At 37.7% G+C, this 23,511-nt stretch overlaps 1 protein-coding gene across 1 annotated transcript in view; it reads left to right on the top strand.

Moving 5' to 3' along the window:
- Positions 1-23,511, top strand: part of ANKMY2 (ankyrin repeat and MYND domain containing 2) — a 36,347-nt gene that overhangs the window by 8,542 nt on the left and 4,294 nt on the right. The window contains exons 3-8 of the mRNA XM_032873892.1: positions 3,265-3,403; positions 5,254-5,352; positions 14,383-14,543; positions 19,197-19,411; positions 20,179-20,314; positions 23,020-23,148. Of these exons, the coding sequence (XP_032729783.1) occupies positions 3,265-3,403; positions 5,254-5,352; positions 14,383-14,543; positions 19,197-19,411; positions 20,179-20,314; positions 23,020-23,148 (879 nt within the window). The remainder of the gene's footprint in view (positions 1-3,264; positions 3,404-5,253; positions 5,353-14,382; positions 14,544-19,196; positions 19,412-20,178; positions 20,315-23,019; positions 23,149-23,511) is intronic.

Raw genomic sequence — 23,511 nt, forward strand, 5'->3', positions numbered from 1 at the left:
TTTATGGTTATTAATATCTAAAGAATTTTAGCTGCTTGTTTTTCACGCAGTTCAGTTAAGCAGACTTCTTCCAAAGTTGCCTTTGGGAAATGACAAGGAAGTTCGGAATTTTACTCTTGATGTTTCAGTGATTCGAAGATGCCATAGATTATAAGACTCACCCAGATTTCAGAAATAGTAAAAAAAAGGAAGGGGTGGAGATTGGTGATAATTTGTAAGATTCTAGTATTTGTGAAGTACAACTCAGTTTCAGAGATGTTAAAATGTAACTGATGAATTACATGTAACACTGATAACATTTTATGAAACCTTATTTCCACCTTCGTGATTTGAGTTGGGATGGACATTGGGTATTATTTTTTTCTAACTGATAATAGCTTGTTCCATTTTTATAACTAGAAGATGACATTTTCAATTTAATTTATTTTGAACATGGGCATATTCTCTTCTATAGCTAGTAGATTGATAGTATTTTAAATTATCCAATTCCTTTTCTTGATATTTTATACTGGAATACATAAAAATACTAGAAAGACTAGAAAATTTGTAGGATGGTAGCTGCTTTATATCTGTTTGGAACATCAAAATTTATTAATGTCACTTCCTTTTTTTCTTTGCCCATTGAGAGGTTTCCATAAATAACAGTCTGTACTATAACTCAGATAATGCATAGTAAAAATTACATTCAAAATTTATAATTCTTTTTGTTCTTATGATTCAAAATTGAACTAAGAAAGTGTATGAGATATCCTCTTACTTGGAAAGCTTCTATACATTTCATAATACACATTATGTTGTATACCTGAAATTAATATAACATTGTATATCAATTATACCTCAGTAAAAAAAAAAAAAAAAGAAAAGAAAAGCTTAATATAAATTATCAGTTAGCACATGTTTGGCTTCTGTTACCCAGGATCAACCAGCCCAGCACTGACACCTGGTATGGGAAAAAGATACACTGCTTTATAGACATGACAAAGATAACAAGTTCAGAAATTGTACAGAAAATGATATGATTGGGTTTGCTCATTGCGCCTTTAAAAGCTCTCATGGATTGCCTCTGAAAAACCAGTCCCTGTTAAGACTGCTGGTAAATAAGAAAGAGCAAAAAGAAAGAAAATTAAAAAAAAAAAAAAAATGAGGAAACAGGATCAGGAACCAGGGAGGCAGGCAGATTAAGTGGACAGAAGTGATCAACACAGAGGACAGTTAAAACACAAGCAGACATAAACAGGTGAGGACACTTCGCAATGTATCCTCCCGAAATTTTGCACATCTTCTTTGTTTTTAAGCATCTTTTCTCATTGTGTTGAATGCTGCTTTAGATTTTTTTTATATATAGAACAGTATATATATGTCCTATATTATATTTATGTGTCCTATATTATGTCCTATATAATACATGTCCTATATTATATATAGGACATGTATTATAGTGTCAGGCTTATTCATTCAGTCTTTCCTTGTAGGATGGGGTGGCTGTGTGATTGACTGCCCATCTGCCTGTACTGTGTCCTTCCCCACCTCACAGGTTAATGCGAGCTTCTTATGTCCAGGTTATTGCATCCTTTGGGGGCTATCACCCTGGTCATGTTCTGAATACATTTTTGCCTCATTCAAAAGGTAATAACCATATAGTTCATTCCCACTTCCTCAAAGCTGTGTATGTGTGCGTGTATGTATGTGTGTGTGTATGTGTAATGAGATCCTGATTACCCGCACCTTCCTGAGCCACTCCCAACCTTGAAATACCTCATTCTTGTAGATACTCCCAACAAAGGAAGTCTTAACATTATAATCTTATCAATGTTTTATTACTCTCAAGAAACAATGATGACTCCTACTGAGATGTCTTCTGGAGAGCCTCTTGAAAGGTCCCAGCCTTCCTATAATTCTCTCATCAGTAACACTTCAAGAATATTGGTTGGGCGCCTGGATGACTGAGTCAGTTAAGTGTCTGCCTTCTGCTCAGTCCTCGTATCCCTGGGGCATCAGGCTTCATGCTCTGCTTGGAGTCTGCTTCTCCCTCTGCCTGCTGCTCCCCCTGCTTGTGTTCTCTCTTACTCTCTCTCTCTCTGACAAATAAGTAAAATCTAAAAAAAAAAATATATATATATATACTGTTAGCTTCTGTTCATAATAATAGTGTGGGATCATAAAGAGCAATTCAAAGCATGTTAGCATTCGGAGGTTTAAGAGATTGTGTTTTGGAGAGGTTTTTATCAAAAACAGCTTTGAAATGCCAGCATTTATAGCTTATCCTGGTTTACTTGAGAACAACTTGTTCATTTATCTACCAAATAGTATCAGATTCCCAGAACAAATAAAGCTGGATGTTTCACTGGATATGCACAAAGCATATGGAGACTAAATAGTGGAGTGTAAATACTACCAACCATTTCTCGGTATTTATACATTCAGTCATGTATGTGATGAAATCATACATATTTAAAATGTACATGTGGTTTGGGGATCATTATTTTTAAATGATACCATGGAAATAGACATTTGCTGCATCTTGTTTTTCTCATTGTCAGTAATTTGTGGAAATCTCTCCAGTTCTCTAGATACAGATGCGTTCCTGTCAGTAGCTACATGGCATTCCATGTTGTGGATATAACATACTCCATTCAGCTTTCTCTTTGATAGGCATTCTAATTGTTTTGAGTTTGTTTATTTGTTTTTTAAAATATTTCTGCATTCGGGCGCCTGGGTGGCTCAGTGAGTTAAGCTTCTGCCTTCGGCTCAGGTCAAGGTCTCAGGGTCCTGGGATCAAGGCCCACATCCGGCTCTCTGCTCGCTGGGGAGCCTGCTTCCCCCTCTCTCTCTGCCTGCCTCTCTGCCTACTTGTGATCTCTCTCTCTGTGTCAAATAAATAAATAAAATCTTAAAAAAAAAAAATTTCTGCATTCATATTTGTTGGCTCATTTGTTTTCCTAGGAACTAAGTGTGTGTGATAGAGATGAGATGATCTAGTTTTGGTACCTGCCTGGCCATTTTACTGCTTATGTGAGGGTGAGCAAGTCTCCTCTGAATCTGTCTGCTAAACTATTAAAAAAAAAAATTAGGTAATAAAACCATCGTTTTTCCTCAGCAGTTTATGGAAGAGCCAAGTGAAGAAATCAACATAAAGTACTTTACAAATTATAAAGATGAATTTATTAATTCATATTTCTTTTATGTTTTTGAATAATTGCAGGAATTGTTCATAGGGGAAGAGGTAAATAAGTAAAATTAATACTTGTTTCCTTTCTGTTGAAGAATGGAATGACTCCTCTAATGCATGCTGCCTATAAAGGGAAACTTGATATGTGCAAATTACTTTTACGACATGGAGCTGATGTAAATTGTCATCAACATGAGCACGGATACACAGCCCTCATGTTTGCTGCACTTTCTGGTGAAGTTTTGGCATTTATTCTAATATATTATTATTAGTCATCCCTACAAATTTGTTATAAGTACTTGCATCTTTTAAATTAAATGCTTTTTCATTATAGTAATTTTAAGATCGGTTCTTATAGAAAAGGTAGGAATTGGTTTTTGAAGTTATAACGTATGAAACATAGTTAATTTGGTAATATATTTCTTTACTTACTTAAATCACTTAATTGTACTGATGGTCTATTTTGTGTAGAGTTAGGAAGTTGGATCGTTTTTCTTTCAGGTTAGTTCTGTTGATGTTCTATATCTTTGTATTGTGAAGTAATCTGAGAACTTTGTTGTTCTCTTAAGAAAATAGCTGCTATGATAGAGTTGTCTCTCTGTTTCACTGACATTTATGTACTGAATTCTGCTGATCCAGTTAGAAATTTGCTCTTATTCATGTTGCTTATGATTTGTGAATAAAGACAACCAGGAAACATTTAAAATTAAGTGGAGTTATCCATAGTTGTAGTTTTGTTTTTTTTTTTCTTAATAAACTGAGGATGTAATATAATATTCTCACACTTGAAAAGCAGTAATCTGTATTTTGATAAGACTGGAACAGGAAAGCATGGAGGTGCTTAGATGGGCTAGCTATGTAACGCGTATTAATAAGGGCATTTGCTATGAGCAACCGGCGTTGTACGTAAGTGATGATTCACTGAATTCTACACCCGAAACTAATTGTACTGTATGTCAACTAGCTGGAATTTAAATAAAAACTTGGGGGGGGATAAAAGGAAAGCATTTCTAAATATGATACATAAAATATATATTAAAAATAGGACAACATTGACCAATTTGATTATACATAATTTTAACATTTCCAAATATAGAATATACCATATAGAGGGTAAAATACAAATGCAAAACTAAGGAAAATATTTATTACATATCTCTAAGGGTCATATCACTATATATCAGTAGTTCTCATAAATGATTTAGAAACAAGTGCTGCAATACAAAATTGGACCAAAATTGAACAGAAAACACAAGAAATAGAACTGGCTCATGAGGATATGAAACGCTTTCACCAATAAACAAAGAAATGCAGATTACAAGAATAAATGATCATTTGTCAGTTACCATATTGGCAGAGGTCAAGAAGGGAGCTAATGTCCAGCATTGGTGTAGGGATTTCTCTGAACCATTTGGGATATGCATATCAGCCCAGCCTTGCTGGAAGTCAGCCTGGCAAAATGCAGCTAAAATATGCATAACTTTGATTCTTGCAGTGTTTTCCAGGAACTGTTCTAAGGAAATCATAGTTAAAACTTGCTAAAATTAATGGAAAACGCTGGTCACTGAGTATAATTTATAATAGCAAGTATCTGTGATGATTACATTAGTAATAGAATGCAAATAGAATAAAGGCAAATGGATGTTTAGAAAGAAGAGTATAGAAAGATAAACCATCACCTGTTAAATCATTATTCCAGGCCTATAGGTGTTAGGGTTGGGATGGGTTGGTAGATACTAAGTGGAAACGTGTTTTCATTTTCTCTCCCTTTATTGTTGATATTTTTTGTTTTGACTTTATACTAAGAATTATCTGTCAGAAAAATATATTTTGTTTCATTAGAAAAAAGTGATAATTTTTTTATTGCCTGAATGCATTTTATGCAAAATGAGGTTAATTTCTATGTGGATTTTGTGTCATTTTCCCATTTACTATAGTTATGGTTTATACTTTAGGAAAAAAAATGAAAATATTTACAAGATAGAAACCTAAAATTAAATGGGGAAAAAGGGTCCAGATAAATTAGGAGATATTTGAATTGTGCTTCCCTTAGTATTAACCGACAGGTTCCTTTTTAACATCAGGTAACAAAGACATCACATGGGTAATGTTGGAAGCCGGAGCTGAGACAGATGTTGTCAACTCTGTGGGAAGAACCGCAGCTCAGATGGCAGCCTTTGTGGGTGAGTTTTTCTGGCAGTTTTAAATTTAAGCTTTATCTAAAGTGTCCTCCATGAAAAAATGCATTTTGCTTCTCAGAATACAAACAGTGTCATGTGTGTTTGTTTATTTTTTATTTTTTTAAAGATTTTATTTATTTATTTGTCAGAGAGAGAGAGAGAGAACGCACTCAAGCAGGGGAGGGGCAGGCAGATGGAAAAGCAAGTTCCGCGATGAGCAGGGAGCCCGATGCGGGTCTTCATCCTGGGACCCTGAGATCATGACCTGAGCTGAAAGCAGATCCTTAGCTGACTGAACCACCCAGGCATCCCTGTCATGTTTATTTTTAAAAATGCAAAATGTATACAGCTTACTAGGTTTTGTCTAACTTAGCGAACTATCTAGTAACGCTGTGGAGGTAACAAGGCTGTTTTGAATTTCTGCTTTGTGAGATACCAAGAATAGTGGGGCCATTTGGGTTGTAGTTAAATGCTTTGAATGAATATATTTTATTTCTCTAAGAGAACTAATTTACCCTAAAATCAAGAATGTGAACTCTGAAGTCAATAATCATCAGTTGAAATTCTGGCTGTACCACTCAGTACCAGGTTACTTAATCGTTCTGACCTTCAGTTTCCTCATTGTAACTCGGTTCATGGTTACTGAAAGGACTAAGTGAAATATTGATGTAGGGAGCTTTACAGGTAGCACGAAAGAGATGCCATCAGTCACCGTTGCTAATAAAAATGTCAACAATGCAATTTCTTCCTAGAAAGGAACATTAATAATAATATAATATATAGCTGCCTCATTATCATCCTCATCAAGTACAGACATTTATTGTATCTGCCCAGTATTTCCTGGTGTATCAGTCTTGTTCCAGGACATAATAGGACGGGTTTGGAAGAGAATGGCGTGCATATTTGGTCACTGGTATTTTGGTCCCACTGATTTGGCAGTTGAGAAGAGTCCAGAGATGGACAAGCAAATATATAGACATCTGATTTATTGGGAATGCAGCCAGTGGCCTTTTTGGGACTAATAAATCATTAAACAAATACTTAATGTTCATAGTCTAGATACCAAGCATTGCTCTAGTGGTGAGCGAGACAGAGGCTCTTCATGCTGTCACGGCAGTGAGAGGCTAACGGCAGAGACAAGCATTGTGGAAATATACCTCATGGGACATTTTAAGGGTTTCATAGAAATATATCAGAGAGAGGGATCTTTTATCCTGCCCCAAGGGGGTTTCAAGAGAAATTACATTTAAGATGAAATATAGTGGGAATTAGTCTGTTAGTCTGATATTAGGAGGCAGTGACTATGTATTTTGTCAAAAATTGTTTTTGTCTCAAAACCACAAATAGTAGCTACCAATGATTAAGTCAGATAGTCACTGAGTCACTCTGTGACAGCTCTGTCAGAGCAGATATTCTCATTTTACCTCAATTTCAGGAGGATTTGAGAAAAGCGTAGCCTTGCAGTGTAAACTTAAGAGAATTACCATTTATCTCCTACCATTAGGGGCTCACTGGTTCCCCCCAGCTCACCTCTCAGTTAATGTTGAGGCTGTCAGTATAAGGGGAAAATAAGACTAATCTAGGATAATCTTGATTCTCATATTTTAATTCATGTCTGCTGCTAAATCATGACAAGATCACAGGCAAATCCCTTCCCTCCACAGACCTCCTGTTTTCTGATCTGTGCCATGAGGCCTGGCAGTTAGATCATTGGAAATTCTGCTGAACTCTACAGGTTTTCATTTATGTCCCCAGTGTAGGAAAACAGAGGTCAGACAGAGATTCGGTAACTTTCCTCAGTTCCCAGGGCTAGAAGTGGAGGAGCCTGTTCTTTCAAAAATTAATACAGTGTTCTTTTCCTTAACACTACTGTATCCATAAAAATCTAAGGTAGAAATTGTCCACCATCCCATCCTAAAATAAGAGAAACAAGAGTGATATTTTCATTCCATTTTAATCTATATAGAGTGACTTCATAGACAAAAATTAAACCCTTTTAGTCGACATTATATTTTCCATTATGGTCAGTCTTTTTAAAAAGTCATTGTCCCCTTTTATAGCCCACGAATGGAAAAGTTTATATAAATATGGGCACATGTGTACAAGATCATTATCTTTTAAAAACGATTTTTATCTTTTAAAAAATATTTATCATACAAGGATATTCCTTGTGACTTGTTTCCTTTCCTGACCAGTATGCCGTGGAAGTCCTTCTCATCTCAGTAGGTCTAAATTCGGTTTCTCCAGCAGTTACCTAATATTCCATGATACAGGCACTCATAGTTCATTTAGCTCTCCCTATGAATAAATTTTACAGGTTTTTAAAAAGATTTTATTTATTTATTTATTTAAGAGAGCACACATGATTGCGGCGGTGCGGGGGTGGCAGAGGAGCAGAGGGAGAGGGACAGACCCCACTTGGATCACAGAGCCTGACACAGGGCTCAATCCCATGACCTCAAACGGTAACCTGAGCCAAAATCAAGAGCTCGATGCCCAACTAATTGAGCCACCCATGTGCCCCTGTTGCATAATTTTTAAAAATCACTATAAATAATATAATGATCCTTGATCTTACATTTTTACATGGTACTGCTTTAATATGTATAAAACATATTCTCAGAAATTAAATGGCTGAGACGCACGGTCTGTATTTTTAATTTTAGTCTTAAGTCTAGATTGCTTTCCACAAGGGCATAGAAATTCACACTCCTGTGAAAATCTTCTTCAGCACTGGGTGCTTTCACTCTTCTGTTTTTGCCAATCTGATAGTTGACAAGATGGTATATTGTGAATTTGCTTTTCCCTCATTATTCATGAAATTCAGCTGCTTCTTTTGTTACTTATCTATATTTTTCTTTTCTGTGGATGACTACTCATACTCATTATGTATTTTTCCTTTGGGTTGTCTTTTCTTACTGCTTTGAGGAGCTTTACGTATATTATGGATGCTGACATTTTGTCTATCACACGTGTTTCAGATACTCCTTAAATATTTTTCTTTTGACTTTCTGGGAAATTTTGCCATAGAAACTTTATTTTTAAGTAATCATAGTTTTTTTGTTTGTTTGTTTGTTTGTTTGTTTTAAATACCTTCCATGGTTCTTGTCTTGCCAAAAGAGTTCTTCACTGTCAGTTAGCTAACTATTCTAAATTTCCTTCAGATTTATTTTTTACTTTTTTGTATTTTCAAGATTTAATTTTTTTAGAGTTCATTTCCCCCTGGATATTTAGTTAGTTATGATAGCACCACTTACAAAACCACTCAACATTTTCCTGCCGAAAGTGAAATACCAGTTTTGTGGTAAGTTAAATTCTCTTCTATACTGGTATCTATTTCTGGACCCCATATTCTCTTCATGGGGCTGCTTGTCACTTTCTGTATTAATATCACGTTGTCTGATCACATTGACTTTAAAGCAAGTGTTCCCTTTACTTATTCTTCTTTCAATACATTCCTCCCTCCCCTCTTTCTTTGTTTTTTTGTTTTTTGTTTGTTGATTCTTGTTGGATTTTCATTTAATGGTTATGTAATTTGTTGCAGAGACTGCATGGTATGCCTATATATTGCTTTTTGTTTCTTTTACTTATTTTTGGTCCTTTGGTCTTATCCATTAGATTCCCTCACAGCAGATCTTTCTTTTATATAAAACTATATTTTTTCCAGGTTTATTTCTAAATAGTTGGTAGTTATTGCCCATATTGTAAGAATTCCCACCACCACTTCCATGATGTCATTTCTAGCTGGTTATGGACAATAAGGAGAAAGTCAATGATTTGGTTTTTTGCTTGTCATTTTTACTAGAGTCTCCCCAGCTTTATAGCTATTCAATTTCATTTATTTCTATTTGAATTAGCTCTAGGCTTCAAAGTAAGAAGAAATAGTAATAGTGAAAATTGGCTTGTCTTTTTTTTTTCTATTTTTAATGGAAATACTTTTAGCTCTTCACTTTTTATAATATTGCTTTTGGTTTTACCATTGCTGAATGCCACTCTTTGTCTTGTTTCAGTTTTTAGTTCTACTTTTTCTGATAGTCCATTCATTTTGGATTTTTAGGTTTTTTGGGGTTTTTTTCCAGATTTTATTTAAATTCAAGTTAATTAACATATAGATACCCAATCAGTTGGGTATTATTGGCTTCAGGGGTAGAATATAATGATTCATCAGTTGCGTATAACACCTAGTGCTCATCACATCAAGGGCCCTCCTTAATGCCCATCACCCAATTACCCCATCCCCCCTCTACCACCGGTCCAGCAACCCTCAGTTTGTTCCCTATAGTTAAGAGTCTCTTATTGTTTGTCTCCCTCTCTCTTTCAATCTTACTTTATTTTTCCTTCCTTTCTCCTATCTTCATCAGTTTTGTTTCTTAACTTCAACATATGAGTGAAATCATGTGCTATTTGTCTTTCTCTGACTGACTTATTTCACTTAGCATTAATACCCTCTGTGTCCATCCAGGTCATTGCAAGTGGCAGGATTTCATTCTTTTTGGTGACTGAGGAGTATTCCATTGTCTAGAATAGACCACATCTTCTCTATCCATTCAGCAGTCCATGGACATCTGGGCTCTTTCCATAGTTCAGCTATTGTGGACATTGCTGCTATAAACACTGGGGTGCATATGCCTGTTTGAATCACTATTTTTGTATCCTTTGGATAAATACCTAGTAGTGCAGCTGCTGGATGGTAGGACAGTTCTATTTTTAACTTTCTGAGGACCCTCCATGCTATTTCCCAGAGTGGCTGCACCAGTTTGCTATTATAGTCATTCTTGATTCCTTTTTGGGTTTTTGCATTTGTCAATAATCTCTGGCACCTCTTTGTTCTCAATCTTTATTATTTCATTATATTAGGGTAACTACTGCTACATCTATATGTTTGTAAACCCATGTACATGTGTTCTGCTCTCTAACCCAAAATGATAGTCTCTGGCTTTTAACAGGTACTCAGCTTGTGCATATATATCATTACTGATAAACTTGATTGCATCCCTCTTTTACCTCATTATTTTTATGCTTTGTTTTACTTGGTGGTTGCTGGTTGTTTTTGCTTGTGCTTGTGTATAGTGTTTTGTGTGTGTGTGTGTGTGTGTGTGTGTGTGTGTGTGTTTCCTTAATGTGACTGGCCTGGTCATGTTAGAGTACATTTATTTCTTCTTTTATTAACTAGAAAGATCAAGAAAGTTTTCCCATTCCACTAATGCTTACTCTCCTATTCACAATACTCCCGATTAAACCCATATTTGCCAGTTAAAAGCAAGAACAAAACTTTCCCCGTGGCCCACCCGCAAGGCACTGGATTTGCCCATTTAACGGTTCCAACATGAGGAAATCCTTCCAGCTCACTTGTTTTTCCACATTCTCTGCCTCGTCAGACAACACGTCTTTCTTTTCCTCCTCCGCCATTGCCACCATCCGTGGACTTGGCTGAGAGGGTTCAGTATTTTTAGTACCAAAATGTTATTTGAATGTCATCCATCATGGGTTACTTCTCTTTGACTAATCCTTGCAGTCAACAAGATAATTTCTCAGTCAAGTTGCCTCCACCCATTATTCAGATTAACCATCTCTGCCGCCAACAGTTGGTGTCTACTCCCCCTTTCTCCTTCCCCTTGCTCCATCTTCAGCTGTCTGTTCCCATTCAGATTTGGGTTACAGGACCTTCTCGCATGGTTTATAGGTTGAATATGCTTTGAAATCCATGGTAACCGAAATTCTCGTTCTCCCTGAAATGTGAGTCGTACCAGAGCTGGTTTCACGGTTCTTGGATCACTGTTCTGTTCCCTCAGTCAGACACAGAAGTTACTTCACGCTTTTCTATTGTGAAGTTACTTCACACTTCACACTTTGGAAATGAGAATTTATTTTCCCTTGTAAACTTTCTGTATCTCATTCTGGAAGTATGTTTCGGTTTCAGTTTATCTTAGAAAATAAAAAATTTTACTAATATGTGATGAGTCGTGTATATGCTTGCTCTGAGTAAACCTGCCTAGGACTGACTCAGTGAGCCCATTCAGTAAGGAAGACTCCAGTCTAGTGATGGTAGTACTGGCCCCAGATGCACTGCCCAAGCCCCTTGCCCAGCATTTATTTTCTGTAATAGTAGTACTATTTTATTTGTATTTATTCAGAATTCATTAAATTAAACACCAGTAAAACTAAATATTGAATTGTTTCAATTATAAACACTTAAATATAAATTAAGTAAAAGTTCGTGATCATTAAGTATATATCACTCTAATGTAAATTATTAGCAGATAAGTTAAAATAAAATAGCAAAATAATCTAAGCTCTACCTAAAATGTAAAAAAAAAAAAAATTAACCCTGAAGTAAAGAAAAGGTAAAGTAATATCATGTTGTCCTTCTTACAAAGGTGTAATCTTAAGAGACCTCTAGTCTTGTGATACTGACGTTGTTATGTAGCTGGTATTTTTATGTGTAGATATTGCCAACTGCTCAGAGGGATTTTCCTGACTATATTAGTAGAGCGATTGATGAGAAGATAAGAGTAACAAACTAATTCTATGTTTCCCCCGACTCCTTTATTTTCAGCTCATTCTCTGTCAATTTTGTTTTTTTTATAGGAGCTACTTTATGTTGTTTTTAACTGAATTTAATTTTATTTAAATTCAATTAATTAACATATAGTGTATTATTAGTTTCAGAAGTAGAGTTCAGTGATTCATTAGTTGTATGTAACACCCAGTACCCATTACCCCATGTGCCTTCCTTCATGCCCATCACCCAGTTACTCCACCCCCATGCCCTTGTAGCAGCTATTTTAGAACCTTTTTTTTTTTTTAAATTAAATAGTATCACATATCTGTTTATCAAAGTTGGTTGTAGATTGTGTTTTAAGGAAACAATATAGTTTGTCTTCATCTCTGGTTTCTTCCTGCACCATTGTAAATTCCCACACACAGTGACCTGTGTTAATTTTGATGCCATCATATCATGTCCTGCTTATAGTAGGGGATTTGCTTGGTTGTTTTTGCCTTTTCCTTCAGGAACATTATGGAAGTAGAGATGATTGTTTGCTAAACAGAGCACCTCATATTTTTACTGAACTCTATTATTGTTTGACTCCTCCCCAAGATACATATATCAGAGCTTTCTGATTTAAAAAAAAAAGAAAGAAAGAAAGAAAAGAAAGGGAAAGAAAGGCAGAAAGGAAAAAAAAAAAAAACCCACCCTAGTGTTTCAGTACTTAAGAATGGCATTAAATAGGGACGCCTGGGTGGCTCAGTTGGTTGGACGACTGCCTTCGGCTCAGGTCGTGATCCTGGAGTTCCGGGATCGAGTCCCGCATCGGGCTCCCAGCTCCAAGGGGAGTTTGCTTCTCCCTCTGACCTTCTCCTTGCTCATGCTCTCTCTCACTGTCTATCTCTAAAATAAATAAATAAAATCTTTTAAAAAAAAAAAAAAGAATGGCATTAAATACCAAAAATGTGTTTGTGATCACTACTAAAATTTCCTTTTAAATCAGGGATGTATTCATCTATTATTTGCTTAGTTCTTAATTCTCCATCCATTTCTTGTTTCCCTTCAAAGATTTCTACTATTTTCACCTTTAAATTTCCTGGATCTGCCCTTCTGCTTTCATCTCTTCCATAATGATTTCCATTTCCTCATTTTTTTCTCTGTTTTGAGATATTTCACCCACTTTGTCTTTAATATTACTCTTTTAGACCTCAGTAGTAACCTGGATTACCTCTTTCAGTTTGTCTCTTGATTTTATTTTAATTTTTATTTTTTGTTATTAATGTTAGAATTGTGAATCTTTCTGCAGTCCACAAAACTTTACATTTTGTAATTGATCTACGTAAGTGTTCTTGTTTGGTGATTATGGTTATGGTTTGGTTGTGGTTGTGGTCCATGCTGTAAGTGTACTTCCTACCAAAGAGGCCATCTGCTGGAGGCAGTGCACAAGTCTTTCATGATGCTGGATCCCCTTGGGTACTTCGCTCCTTATCTCCTATGCAGCTGGGTCAAGCTGATAGTGGTTATGAAGCAGTAAAGAGAAGGGCACTGTGTCGAACCCAGGGATATAGAACTCTAAGTAAACTCCCAGGCTAGCAGAGCTCTCTGCCAGCCTCAAGTACCAGCATCTACCCTGCAGGTCACTTTGTCAGCAGGATCGAGCAGATGCTCGCAGGACCATGCACAAGTGGACTGGGGCCACATTGGCCCCTCAGGGCAGATTGCTCTCCAGGAGCCCCAATGCCTGGTCCCAGAACTCTCTGCTGCTTGTGGACAGAGATCCCAAAGGAGCCTGCACCTGCCAGTGTGTCCTGAGGGTTCTGCCTGTTTGCCCAGAGTAGCCACTTCCCTGCCCCAGAGAGTTAGTGGCGAGGGAGCTGGGGAGGAGCAGGAAAACACGTTCAGGTCACCAGCTTCCCCAGGGACAGTTTTGTTTCCCTAGGACCAGTTTTTCCTCCAGAGGTGTTACAGACAAGTGGCATAGGGATCTATAAGAAGCACTAATATGAATTCTGAGCTTAAGCCAGCGAAAGCTTTTTCCCTAATTCATTTCACAAAGAGGCCAAGCTTTTCTCAAATTCACTGGGAAGGGGAGATTAGTGTAATAGTAATAATAATAAGCTTTATATAGAATAAATTTATATTCTGTGTAAAGAAATCCAGATGTGATTAGGGAAGAATGGCCATCATTTCCGTAGGGCTGGAAGAAGAGACATTAAAACTTAATTAAAAACAAGCGACTTTTGTCAAATATTGAGGGTCACTCACAAATTGAACTCCATTTTTTGATAATCCACATAACCTTCTTATGTACTGTGGATTCTATGTCTTTAAAAGGGGATTATGTTTTGGACTTCACAAAGTGTGCTTATAGATGTTCCTCAAAACATTTTACCTCTCCTTGTCCTCTTCTACTGACTTTTCCTGAAAATTAAAGATGTTGGTGCATATTTTACTTCATGAGAACATAGCACCCTAATTAATACAAAATTGGGAAATGTCATATTTTGAATAACAAAATAACAGATTTCCTGTTTTTCTATTCAAAGGTCAACATGACTGTGTGACGATCATCAACAATTTCTTTCCTCGCGAGAGACTGGATTATTACACTAAACCCCAGGGGCTGGATAAGGAGCCGAAACTGCCTCCGAAGTTGGCGGGCCCGCTGCACAAAATTATTACTACAACCAATCTTCATCCTGTCAAGGTAGTGTTGTATTTATTGTCTTTACTTTTTATTTAAACATTCCTTCAGCGTTGAAACTGCTCTTAAATCTATAAGATCGTAGTTGCCGTGGTTGGGTTTTGTGGATCTAGAGCTTGAGGTGGGGCTCTGTTGTTCAGTTGGTACAGTGAAGGGACTGCTCGGTTTAAGCCTGAGAGCAGGTGAGGGGCACAGGCTAGACTGGGAGAAAAAGCCAGGCAAAGAGGTGGGTTCAGCTGAAGCCCACCTTCCACCTCACCTCACTGGGAGCTCTGGACTCTTCATGGCTCGAGAGAAGCAAGGGAGCCATTCTTTTGGATCACTCAGTTGCCATTTGCTGGGGGCTGTCCTCAGAGGGAAAGGACAGGTTCCCAGGTAGTGCCCAGGAAGGCAACATCCGATGGATCGAGGCACTTCCCTGGAGGAGGCAGCTCTGAGCCCCTAGCAGCCAACAGTTCCGGAAGCTGCGAGTGGGGATTTTGGTGGGGCACCAACAGCATCTGCTACAATAATTATCCTTCCAAGAAGTGTTCTGAAATGTCATCCTGAGCTCATATTTTAATGTAAGTAACTATTTGATGCCTTTAAGTAATAAAGTTCTTCTAGTATTATTCAAATCACACAGATTTTCAAACTTTTTAGACCAACCCAGAAGTTCATTTGGCTTACTGGAGAAACTTCAGAGTTTACATATAACTTTTTTTGTTTAATTACCAAATTTTTTTAATCTTTATTTTTTATAAATTAATCCAGATGAGTATAATCTCCTCAATGAATCATTACATAAAACTCTCTGTATGCTACAGTGATGCTCTCCTTTTTCAAATTTTACTCATCTATATCTTCATTTATGTGTAGATTTGATAGTAATTCAGGACTGTTTGGTGAGCAAGGTGGTAAACCAGATCAAACACTGAGGTTTTCTCTTAATAAAAAATGTTATTATAGATGCAGTAAAATTAAATTTCCTTCAAGTCTATTACATTGAGTCTGTGGAACATACCGGACACCATTAAAATAAATATTATAAGTAACTCTTTTGAAGACTAGCACTCCTTTGAAGATAGAAGTTCCAAATTTTATGTAATGTTATTACTTTATCGATGCTTCCCTTTGCACACAGACTCTGAACCTCGAGAAACAAACCAACAAAACATACCTGTTCTGTGGCTTTCCACCCAAATTACTTTCCTGGACCAGTAAGAGAGAGGACGGATTCGCAGATCCTTTTTCATAAGATAGACTGGTAGAGCCTCTTCAGTTTTTATTTTTAAAAACTCAAATGTCGTCCTTCCCATTCTGAAAGAACCCCCGGAGGTAACCCTTGGAATCCTAAGAGGCCAAAAAAGAAATTCGGCCATGAACCATATGTTCGTATTTACGGTGGAGAGTATATGAAACTTAGAATTTAACCTTTTAAAAAATACGTAGCCTCTTCTGTATCAGTGTTTTGTTTTGTTCTCTTCTGTTTCTTTCCCGGGATACACAAGCAAAGAGATAACGCCTGTATAGGAGCTACTTAGAGCACCCTTTCTCTTAGTGGTGGGGCAGGCTGGGTGGGAAGACAGGATTTTTCCTAGGGATACATTATTTCTCGATATGGAGAATATGTGTGGATTGGGTCCTTCTTGTTCTCCTGCGGCCCGAGCATTATAGAATCTTCAGGTTTAGACTGATTTGAAGAAATTCCCTGTGTTTTTCTGATTTACTGTAATTTATGTCTATGTTTCTACCCCTTGAGGTTGCAGGAATCTCAATGATTGCAATAATTGAGTCTGTAGAGTAATTTTTGGATGTTTACATGGAACCTAGACTCTCGGGGTTAAATGTCCTAAGAATTATTTTATCTCTAATTGTCTTTAAGAGTACCTGTTTGAGTAAATTAGAATAAGGGTATATTTATACAGGCAATAAATGGTAAAGGTATAGAAATGCAAATAGCCTACATTCTATTTTTTTTGTACTCTTGGTCTTATAAAAGATACTATTCTATGATTATAGTACCTTTCTCCAGACTAGACCTTGTTTTTGTAGGTATAAATGATCTATTCACTTGAAAACATTCTCCCCTTCCCCCCACACTTTAGATTAAAGTTGGACAGTGCTTTTGTGATGCCTTATTTTCGTTGCTTTAGCCCTTTCCAAGCCAGCAAGGGTCTTCCTGGGGTGGATTATAAAAAGTAACTAACAACCATTTTCTAAAGTCAAAGGCCTTTTAAAAGCAGCACAGAAATCCTCCTCGACACACGATGCCTCTTTTCACCACAGTGCACGTCACACCGCTGCCTTGGCGGCGAGGGTAGGTGGGTCCTGTGGCATCGGGATGTTTGTTTTCAGCAGGGACTCGGGTAGTTGTGCTGAAGCCTAGAGTACACAGATTAAAAAGGAGAAAAACAGAGTCATGGGAAAAATAACAACAGAATCGAGCATAGTCTCTAAGGGGTCAGGGGACAGATGTACACAAGGGATCCTGTCTTTGATTATTAACTTTCTTGAGCCCAGTTGGTTTGGTAATTTTTTCTTAGAGGGTATTTAAAAAATAAAAAGAATTCAAAATGCCACTATATAAACATATTCTAACATTTTTTGGGAGAGGAGCTATATCAGGCTTTTACACTTAATGGAATACATTTATTCCTCTTTGATAATTAATAATGAGATTTTCTTTATAATGGATGACTTTGTAATGCTGCAGAGATTAGAAGAAGGTAGCTAGTTCAAATATTCTTTTGTGGTTACCTGTGATATGTTTCAGTAGGCTCATAGTAGAGCTGTGGTTATATATCATTTTTCTTTGGGTATACTAGTGTATACTTTGAAGTAAATAAAGCATAACATCTTGGGGCACCTGGTTGGCTCAGTTGGTTAACTGACTGCCTTTGGCCTAGGTCACGATCCTGGGGTCCCAGGATCGAGTCCTGCATGGGGCTCCCTCCTCGGAAGGGAGTCTGCTTCTCCCTCTGACCCAACCCCCTCATGCTCTCTGTCTCTCACTTGCTCTCTCAAATAAATAAATAAAATCTTTCAAAAACAAAACCTAATGTCTTAACAAAGAAAAAAAAACCTTTAATCTGGGTTCTGAGATTTTTAAAAAGTTTTTATTTGTCAGTTTAAGATCCTATGCTTTGATTATAAATGCTTTACCCAAAAATGTTGAATAAAAAGTTTCAAATGATTAGTGTTGACAGTAGAAATATAAATGTGTGATTAATGAGCCTGCTCTGCCAAAAGTTAATTTTTATGTATGTTATTGTAGGGAAAGTTATCGGCACATTTACCAACAAATCTTCTTACACTTATTTCATGACCCCTCATTTATTACTGAGTGCTGTATTTTAAGTAAAATACTAGATTATATATCAATCTGGTAGTCTCAAAAATAAGTACAAATCATATTTTAGTTTCACAAGAACACTTAATCTGTGTTAAATTTCCAGGTAGGAAGAAGGTATGCATGGGATTCATAAAAGTTAACAAATGATCTTCCTGTTGGAAGCAAAGGATCTAATTCGTGAAATCTGCTGTCTGTGATTCCCTGACATTTACATTCCCCACGATAGGTGTTTCGCTGTAACACATAGGTTAACAAACACTGACTTTCTGCCCTGTGCATACAGTTGTGCCTGTGTTACACATGTGTTTACATTACTGGTATGTCCCCATGAATGTTTCCAGTGGCCCTGTGCAGACCTACTTCAGGTAGGTAATCATCTTCCCAGTAACAAAGCCAGTAAAAAACAGTACTCCTCATTACGCTGATTTTGCACTTAATCTGTGCCTATATGAGATGTGTGGGACTCATAATGCATCAGATTTGATAACTCTCTAACATTCCTCCTTGAAGGCTTTTAATTTGCTTTCCTCTTTGACCTTTTCTCATTACCATAGATGATAAGCATATCATAAAAATTTCCACAGAGAAATGTAGTTCACTGGAAAGTAATACACCTTTTATTTTTAGACTTCTTTCTGTAAAAACCTCATCTTCTTACAATTAATAAGAATTAATGAGAATTACAGTACTCCTAGCTGTGAAATTCTAGTAATGTTACCTAGAAGTAGTGATTGCTTGGGGATTTGATTCTGTATATAAAGGAAATGTAAGTGTGTCGTGTCTATCTTTAAAAGTGCTTTTTTAAAGGTTTTTTTTTTTTTTTTTTAAGATTTTATTTGTTTATTTGACACAGATCACAAGTAGGCAGAGAGGCAGGCAGAGAGAGAGGAGGAAGCAGGCTCCCCGCGGAGCAGAGAGCCCGATGCGGGGCTCGATCCCAGGACTCTGGGATCATGACCTGAGCTGAAGGCAGAGGCTTTAACCACTGAGCCACCCAGGCGCCCCTAAAAGTGCTTTTAACAGAGACTCTAAAACCATGACTGTGAGTGGCATGCTAACAGTCTGGTTTAGCTTGATGGCAGATCACTGGGTAACTCAGATGCACAGAGTTCAAGAGATTTCAGGATGCCGAGGTCCTTCTGTATTCGTTTTAGAACTTGGATCACTGGCAATTTGCATTCCAATTTGAATTAACATCGTAAACACGTGACCCTGAGAGACGCTTTGTTTGGCGATCTGTTGAAATCAACCCCAGATAGGTATCCAATTTGTACGTGAAAAGTCTCTCATGGGATTTTGAAGCTCACTGGAATGTCTTCTAGATTGTGATGCTTGTCAACGAGAACCCTCTGCTGGCAGAAGAGACAGCCCTGAATAAGTGCTACAAGGTGATGGATTTGATCTGTGAGAAATGCATGAAGCAGAGAGACATGAATGAAGTGTTGGCTATGAAAATGCATTACATCAGCTGTATCTTCCAGAAATGTATTAGCTTCTTAAAGGATGGAGAGAATAAACTGGACGCTCTGATCAAAAGGTACCATTTCAGCCATGTCACATGTAAAATATACTCAGATGGAGAACGTTTTGTTATACGAAGCCTCATCATGGATTAAAAAATTAAGCATTTTAGCAGCCGTGGTTATTGTTGGGCTCACGTTTAGTCTGCAAGAAACAGGAGCGGCGTTCTCTTTAGGTTGAGTGATTATTCAGTTCTCTGCTTTTTACGACAAGGCTTTCGTTATCCCCAGTTGACAGATGAGAGAGCTGACGTGTTTAGGTAGCTTGTGTAAGATGTAGAAGGTAGCCCAAGTCCAGCTTTGAGGATGGGTATGCCATGCCTCAGGTTGCTGCTCTGGGTTCATGATGGCGCTCAGCCCATCTCCATTATTGAACCTGGGAGAGCTGCATGTCATCCTTGTTCTCTGAGCCCCTGGGGTCAAGTTCCCCCCTAGTTTTATCGAGAAAGGTGAACTGTGTCAGAAGGGTGTAACCTAATGAGAGTTTTCACGCTTTGTACAAATAACCAGCGTGGTGATGAGTAACTAGCTGCTCCGGTAATGGTGGTTAGTGTGTGTTTTATGGCAGGGGTCCCTTTTACAAATACTTCCCAGGGCACGTAAGCAGGATAAGGACTAGCCAAACATGCAGGTAGAACAGCAGTTTGAATTAAGTCTATCAGCACGATTGGAAGAGACAATGAAAATCTCAGGTAGCACAGAAATTACTCACAGTTCATGGGTTCCGCTGGGAGGAAATGCTTAGAGATTCAACTCCAGTTACTTTTAAAAAAATATCTTTCAGCTTGTTAAAAGGCCGAGCTTCAGATGGCTTTCCGGTATATCAAGAAAAGATCATAAGGGAAAGCATCAGGAAATTTCCTTACTGTGAAGCCACACTCCTCCAGCAGCTGGTGCGAAGCATTGCTCCTGTGGAAATTGTAAGTTAACTCTACCAGTAAGACCTAATTGCCATATTTTGTACAATTACAGGCAAGTTCTCTTTAGCATTGATTTATTAATGTAATAGAGAGATAAGTAGTTGTTATTTTAAACAGTTTTCAGGAACAGACATGGCGATAGGCATACCTGTTTCTGGGCACCCGTTTCCCCTCCCTTGAGCCTCTTTTTTCATTTTTATATAGCTCATGGTTTAATAAGTAGTATTCTCCTATGTCAGAATGTAGATGGTTATGTGGAAAATTACATTTTAAAGACCTCTGTGAAACTGTAAATGTGGGTAATACAGATACACACATGTACAGCTGTGGCTCATGAAAAACCAATACAAAGTCCTGTCTTAGATGGAAGTAGGAATTGATTGTCTAGGTTGATGGTTCCTGGTCGGTGGGGATGTGAAGGGATGAACTATGGGAGGCTCATTGTATGTCCTGATAAGCAATCTCGAAGTATGTCCCAGCTTCTCAAATTCTACCTTAATGCCTCTGATTATAAATGTTCCATACTTAACAAAATTCTGTTTATACTTCTATACTTCCATATGCTCCGTATATACAGCTATAGGAAGCAAATTTCACCTTTTATTATCTGTTCTTTAAATTATTTATTGCCCTTTTATCATATACTTATTTAAGTAGTATGTCTTAAGATTCTCCCTCACTCTTCGTGTTTTGAACACATTTCTGTTCAGCACATCTACACCAGTCATGCTTTGCTACATTTCAATCAAATCCTTTATCAGCCTTTGTCTGTTGGGTAAGAAGCTGGTCCTGACACTTGGTCCCATCCATGGCTTCCTCCCACCCTCCAGCAATGTCGGTTCTTCTCTGCCTTCTCTAGGCTGTCCCATCCTTCTCAGTGTGAGAAATGAGGACAGGTGGGTTCTCATGCTCCTTCATATATTAAGACTTTGTCTGCTCAGAGCCATGAAATAAGAAAGACCTGAAGAGACAAGGTGATTTCATGAAGTTCATGCATTCGTTTATCCCGGAGAGTTCTCCGTGATTTCACATAGAGATTTTTTTACCCTTACTTTTTAATATACTTGGCTATTGAACTTTTGGAAGATTAAAGGTAGCAAATTATGAGGGTGTTTTATCAATTATGAATTTGGTTTTGTCCACATATCAAACTCCAACTAACCGTGAATTAAATCAGTAGGGTTTATTCATTGCCATATACTCAGAAGCACAGAGATAGGCAGACCAGATCTGTCACAGATCTACTCTTAGCTTTGCAGGTTGTCTGGGGAAAAGAGCAGTTTCGGTTGGTCTGGACCCTGCTCCTCTGAATGACGTTCCGCTTCTCTTGGTGCGGAAATTGGGGGAATGGACGTCAGAGAAGCAGCTAGCCCGGCCAGCCATGGGCTGTTTTCAACACTAACAAGTGGTAGCTGACATTTCACTTTCAAAGTGGAAAACAGCAGAATTGAAAATAGCTCAGAGTACTTTAAAGAAAAAGTCAAAGCAGAACAATGTGGGGTTGAACCATTCACTATAGCCCTGTATCATAGCATTATTGTCCTTCGAGTTGATGCAGTGTTATCCTTAATGTTTACCCTAGTGATCTGAGTCATTGAGAAAGGGTTTATAAATAGAGAGAATAGGATATAATGCATCTTAGAAAATTTTTCTCCCTTTAAAATTTTTTCTTCTTACAGGGCACGTGGGTGGCTCAGTCATTAAGTGTCTGCCTTCGGCTCAGGTCATGATCCCAGGCTCCTGGGATCGAGCCCCGAATCAGGCTCTCTGCTTAGCGGGGAGCCTGCTTCTCCCTCTCCCACTCACCCTGCTTCTGTTCACTCTCTCGTTGTGTCTCTCTGTCAAATAAATTTTTAAAAATCTTTAAAAACAAATAAAAAATAAAAATAAAAACTTTTCTTCTTTAAGAGTTATATATTCTCTCTGGAAAACTTGATTTATCTGGACAGTGCCTGTGGTTGTGAATGTCCCAGGAAGCCACTGTTTACTTCCTAATGGGTTTTGTTAAACTCGCAAGTTCACAAGCCACTGAAGCAGTACTAACCATTTCCTGTCACAGGGTAATTCTCAGGGTTGGCCTGCCATGAGGATTGCCTGTGGCACTTTCTGACAGTGCTGATGCCTGGGTCCTCCCACCAAGGTTTCGGTTCCCTCTTCCTCCTGTGGATCTCTGGCTTCGCCCTGTCACAAAGCTCAGCAGGAAATGTGAAGCAACAGAGTATCCTATTAAAGTTGTTGTGCTTTATCACTTGCCAGAGTATATTTTGACTTCTGGAAGACTAGCTAATGTCTCTGATTTTATAGGATGTGTTGAGTAAAGCATCCTGTTTGTTTTTAAGTTGAGTATCTTTCTGTGGGAGGAGCTCTGGTGCTTAAACAAATTCTTATGTAACAAAGTAAATGACGAGATTTTGTATAACGAGAAAGAGTTCTTGCCACCAAGATTTTGTATAACAAGAAAGAGTGACAAGAAAGATTCTGTGTCCTTATTCAGGGGTACCCTGGATTCTTTTCTGAAGCAGTAATTGACTCTGACTACCATGCTCTTACAAGGTAACGTAGATAAAGTCTGGGTCACCGGCAACCTGAATGACTCCATCTCTGGTGTGCCTGCTTCTGGACAACATCATTCATGGAGTGTCATCTCTGTAGTCTTTCGATGGCGATCTTAAAGTGTGTTTTCCTCTTCTTCATACCTCTTCTAGGGTTCTGATCCCACTGCATTCTCTGTTCTTACCCAAGCCATCACTGGTCAGGTGGGTTTTGTGGATGTGGAATTTTGCACTACCTGTGGAGAGAAGGGAGCAAGTAAAAGATGTTCTGTCTGCAAGATGGTAAGAATGAAGTTCCTTGAAGTTCTTCGATACGGTTTAGGTTTCATGTCCAGTTTGATAAGTGACTTGTAATGTTCTCTAAATAAAATGGTTGACATTAGTTTTCTAATACATTCTAATAGAGCATAAGTTCTAATTCTGTGCATCTAATAATTAAAAGTAATTTGAAAGAGCGGTATGGGATAAATGTTCGGCGTAGTTCTTTGCCATGTGTTCCACGCTGCTGCAGCATTTGGGTAAACTGCTTCCAAGAAAGAAGGAATATGAGTGAATGAATGAGAGAAAGATTGTATGTAACACATTGACTGTTGCAGATATGAGATACTAGAACAGGCCAGTTCATAAATACGCCATCTTAAATCT

Source organism: Lontra canadensis, unplaced genomic scaffold, assembly GCF_010015895.1.
Source record: "Lontra canadensis isolate GAN:19392208 unplaced genomic scaffold, GSC_riverotter_1.0 scaffold2, whole genome shotgun sequence".
In the NCBI taxonomy this organism is placed as follows: domain Eukaryota; kingdom Metazoa; phylum Chordata; class Mammalia; order Carnivora; family Mustelidae; genus Lontra; species Lontra canadensis.